Genomic DNA, 5,205 nt, shown 5'->3' on the forward strand with positions numbered 1-5,205 from the left:
CAAATGATTTGTCTTGCATCATGACTGTCTCAAGGTCTTGCTTTACGGGAAAGCGCTGGTGTGTGAGTTAGATAAAGCAAAATACTCAGCAAATCAATGAAAATATAAATTGTTACCGAAAGTCTGTCAGTGCAAGTGTAAGAGATTCGAAGTTGAGAAAATGTTGAGAATGTGAATTAGGCTGCAATTTGTGTAAACAATACACTGTAGTCTACAGTAAATGGTATTTAATGTCTAGGCATACTAAAGCTGTTAAACCCATTAAATCAAATGTTATGTCTCAAATGCTTCCGAATCTTCTAACAACGCTTGAGGGTGTGTTGTCGTATTGTGAAAGTTAACACATTGTATGCCGTGGTATGCATCGTGAACAATGGGTGATTTATTGCTCTACAAAAAAATAACCTCGCCCACAAGTAGGTAGGAGAAATTGAAGGTGAAGATAAACAGTTGACGAGAAAGTGAATTAGGCAGTCCTTTGGGTAAACAAACCTGAAGTCAAGGATTTCTACATATATAATTTAGGGCAATCAACTTCATATTTAGAATACTTCAGAAACTTCTAATGGTGCTGCAGATGTGTATTTGTATTGCTTGCTAAATTCACTCTATGTAGGCCTATGTGCTGTGCACTATGCACAAGGTAGGTGACGTTTTGAGACGCTTCATTGCAATCCAAGAAAAGAGCCATAATCTCTCCAACGATCATCAGCCTCTGTCTCACTTTTGTGCATGGATTGTTCCTGGGGAGGGGTGGCATGGCATGTTGAAATGGTTTTGTCATCTGACCGAGGCAGTCTGCAGAGTGACAAATTGCTTTCACGTTTTGTTTACCCACTGGCTTCATCATTGTCTTCCAAGAGCTTAACAGATTTGCAGTCGGACCGCCGCAGGTGTCGATGTTTCTAATGAATGTGGCTCTGGAGACGAGGCTGCCGACTGCTGACAACTTGACACATTAAACAGGTTATGTATAGCCTTGAACAGTTTGTCCTCTCTGTATTCAATGTATCTCAAACATGATGTTCGTTTGAAAAGGGAAATCTGTCTGTATCATGGAGCACCTGATGTCCCAAAGCTCTAAGGTACAATGATGCATTGTGAAGTCCTAATGACAGGAGCCTGCTTTCTTTGACATCTTCTTTTACTTTCTTTTAGACTTCTGAACAAATGTTAACAGCATTGAAAGATAGAAAATAAAGGGTGCATACATGATTTTCACAAACTGACCTTTGACCTTGGAACTTCTGAGACATAGAACAGAGGTCAATCTAATACCGCCAGTCCTCTCTTGCTGCTTGGGGCCTTGTGATGCAAGGTAAGACCTCATTGATGATCGAAGTTTTATTTAATATATTGCAAAAGCACAATTCAAAGGTCATTATCTCATTCACATTTGGGATGTTGAAAGGGGAAAAGATCCCCAAAAGTTGCTCTGCCAAGGTTTATAGTGTAGAAACTTTATTGTTTTCTCCATGGCAACAACGAGGCCACAAGAGACCACAAGCAAAATAAAAGGATGATAGGTACAAGTTTGACTGCTGAGACAAAGCCTAGTTATTTAAGTCAATGTTAGTTCGAAAAAAAAGTCTGCATGTTATTAACTTAACGTTGGTATCGATGTTCAGAGGAACAGTCGTACAATTTGCTTTGATGTCGCCACACATTTTGTGTCACCGAATTTCATTGTCAGATCAGGATTGTAGAATACTCAGTCCATCCCACTTAAATCATTATGTCGTGTATGTAGTGAACTCGGTAGGTCAATAAAAGGTTAATAATTACAGTAATTAGTGCACATACTGTATTTGGAACCAACCTATGTTGAGGATGTAATCACAAAAAATTCTAGCAGATGGAAGCTGACCGCCAACATTTACACCATGTCTTTCTTGTTACTAAGATACTGTCAGAACCAAGTGATACAGTAGGCTATATAACAATTCCCAGACGTCCGGAGACCATCAGCCCAATTAATGAGATAGATGCTATTCACATTTTGTATCCAAGCCCATGGTGATAACTCTTTACTGGACCACTGACAGCTTAAGCCTGGGCCCAGGGACAAAGTCATCTGAAAGGACCCACCTACCCAATAAGTGCAACGTAATTAGGGCCCAATACCTGTCTCCCTCTGTCCCTGGGCTTGGGACAACTGACCTGTTTGTCCCCCTTTGTCAGCGTCGCTGCCTAGCCTATACACACAAGCTATTTTGGCTGTCGAAACTCTGGAAGGCCTGTCTGACCACGCATTCATCATGACATTGTAATGATAATAGTGGTAAGGGTGAACATCGCCGCCTGAAAGAACGAGTGGAATGAGCCTTCAGTAAAGTAAACACGGGTTATTTGTCTGTTCTCTTCTCACTTTTGTTTGTCAGTGGTGCCCTGGTCACATTCGTGCAATTCGTCTCATTTCTGAGGATGGACGTATATGTCTTCATGGCTCTCCACTGCAAACAGTGGTTGTGTGTGTATTCACATGTCAAATGACGGAAGAAAAATTCCTGAACTTTCTCAAAGGAGGGACAAAAAAAAGCAGGAACTCACCATATTGGAATGAGGCGGTGGGTCAACAACACCCTGACGTCCCTTTAGCAAAATAGTCAACTTTATTCACTTAATCCCAGTGATTAATCTCAGTATGACTCTGCCGCGCACAGTTACCATCAAGGCAAACAAAAACTGAAAAAACATGTGCCTTCAACATGTATGTCTTGTCATGTTTTGTCCAATATGTTACACATCTCTTTCTTTTACTTTTATTAGGCCTACTAATTGTATTACTTTCAATCCTTTGTGAAGCACATTGAATTGCATCTGTGTATGAAATGCACAACTAACACATTTTCCTTGCCTTGCCTTGCCTCTTGTGCATGCTCTTGTATGATAGAAACAGAGTTGTGCATGTGATTTTAGCGATGGATGAACAATGAATATGAACTTCAGAACACCCTCTTCAGTTCCCGTTGAATGTCCCCTCTGTTGTTGGTGGACCTGACCTAAGTTCAAACTCTGTTCTTCTGAGGAAGCCATCTGAGGACATCCAAGACATATAACATCAATATGACAAGAAAACAAAAGTAGGAAAAGTTATTTCCATCTTTTGAAATAATACATACATATTCACAATTCAATGTGTCATTTCGTTCCTAAAGGCCTTTATTTTGACACTTTTTACTTTATTCTAAGACTGACCAGATATTTTCGTTCTTGATACTACCCAACCTGTAGCTAAAGGTTACCTCAAACTCTATAGCCTTCAAGGCAAGGGTTTTGACAAAGACCTGTGGGCCACAGACACAATGCACTTGACCAAAAGACTGCTGTCTACGCTAGTGTACACAAAAGCAGAAAGCTGCAAGTGACTTGTCACTTGATTGCGTTGGACCATTCCAGGAATGTTTTTCATTCAACGTCTTGATGGAAAAAGAGCCAGAAGAAGGCTGATTTGCGAGTTATGCAGGTTCAGCGGTGCTCCACCCTTGTTTGCGCTTCTATACATTTCCGCCACTCACACCCCTCCCCAAAACAAAAACCACACACGCATGCACACACACACGCACGCGCGCACACACACACACACACACACACACAGACACACAGACACACACACACACACACACACACACACACACACACACACACACACACACACACACACACACACACACACACACACACACACACACACACACACACGGACCCACTCCACCCGCTTGCCCAACCCATCCATCCACCCACCCACACACAGGTGCTGATGGCTAACCTGTTCCTGCCCAAAGCCTGATGCCCTGCCCTCAACCCACCCCCCCATACAACCCACCCACCCCCATTACCATCACCTTGTGGCCAGGTGCATAAATACAGCAGTTTCTCCTCCTTCTCATCCACTCTCAGTCACTGAGACTCCAGTGAGCAACCTCCACCTAAATCCCTCCGTCTCCAGTTAGCTTCACTCCTCCAAGCCAATCAACTAGCAGCCATGTCCTACATCTCCAGATCCTACGCTGGCCCCAAGACCATGAGCGTGTACGGGGGCGCCGGAGGCCGCGGCACCCGCATCTCCTCCTCCACGGCCGCGCTGGGCCTGGGCAGTGGCTTCAACCTGGCGGACGGGCTCCCCGGCGCCGGCAGCACCGCCGGGTTGGACCTCCACGTGGGCGCCAACGAGAAGGCCACGCTGCAGAACCTGAACGACCGGCTGGCCACCTACCTGGAGCGCGTGCGCACCCTGGAGAAGGAGAACCGGGAGCTGGAGCAGAAGATCCGGGAGTGGTACGAGCAGCGCACCGTGGTCACGCATGACCACTCGGGCTTCCTGGTCAGGATCGAAGACCTGCGCGACCAGGTGAGAGTGGGAGAGGGGGAGAGTGGAGGCTGTGGGGTGGGTGGGTTGGAGGCTGGGTGTTGCCTTGACTCTTGCCATGCCACATTCTGTTAGCCTGATTATCATCTACTTTCAAATCTCTTCGAGACTTGGTCTGACCAAGAGCATAACAATTAACATTTCCCAAACGGCCTGGTTGACCTGCCTCCCTTGTTTTGCTAATGGTGTTTTGCTTCCCGACAAAGTGGGAGGAGTTCCCTATTTTTCGGGAGCTCAGAAAGTACTTGCATTGCTCTTGACCTGACTAGTTGCAACGCTGAAAGTGCTGCGTCTCTTGGAGGGCGTGGCCTGGCTAACATTTTGTTACAGTAGTGGCTCTCAAACTTTTGCTGCTGGGACCCTCTTGCTCCCCCTAGGGGAGCTGTTGTGCTACTGCACTGTATGCAGTAGAAAATGACTGGATTGGAAGTGCTACTTTGGACCACCTTACTAGAGCAGTGATTGTCAAACTATGGGGCAGGGCTAAAGGTATTCCAATTGGGCATTGAAATCATTTTCTAAACAAATCAATAAAATATTATAATAATATAATATTTGTGTAATGATAATATAATATTTGTGTTGCTGCTGAATGTTTATTTAAGTTGTAGTGTGTTTTTGGATCAGCGGTGGGCTCCAACCCTTTGGGAAAATGACCAAGTGCACCGAAAAAAGTGTAAAAGTCATTGAGTTCATATCTAAAGGCAGGGCCAAAAGTCTGAGGTCCAGTTAGACAGATTAGCATGTTTAGAGTAACAGTATTTATGGCACAAAAGATCAGTGCTGGCTCAGTGTGTGGGCTTGGGAGTGAAAGAGAGAAAAGAAAACACTCTTCA

The 5,205-nt window shown here is 44.5% G+C and overlaps 1 protein-coding gene across 2 annotated transcripts in view; it reads left to right on the top strand.

Moving 5' to 3' along the window:
* The first annotated feature begins 674 nt into the window (after window positions 1–674).
* krt98 (keratin 98) overlaps window positions 675–5,205 on the top strand; it is a 19,782-nt gene continuing 15,251 nt past the window's right edge. Inside the window, exons 1-2 of one of the 2 annotated variants that reach the window (XM_063200716.1) lie at window positions 675–966; window positions 4,003–4,351. In XM_063200716.1, coding sequence (XP_063056786.1) covers window positions 4,025–4,351 — 327 coding nt within the window. In that variant the 5' untranslated portion in view covers window positions 675–966; window positions 4,003–4,024. Of the gene's footprint in view, window positions 967–3,900; window positions 4,352–5,205 lie in introns of both variants that reach the window. The other variant, XM_063200707.1, reaches the window with a different exon arrangement.

The sequence above is a fragment of the Engraulis encrasicolus genome, chromosome 1, assembly GCF_034702125.1.
Source record: "Engraulis encrasicolus isolate BLACKSEA-1 chromosome 1, IST_EnEncr_1.0, whole genome shotgun sequence".
Lineage (NCBI taxonomy): Eukaryota > Metazoa > Chordata > Actinopteri > Clupeiformes > Engraulidae > Engraulis > Engraulis encrasicolus.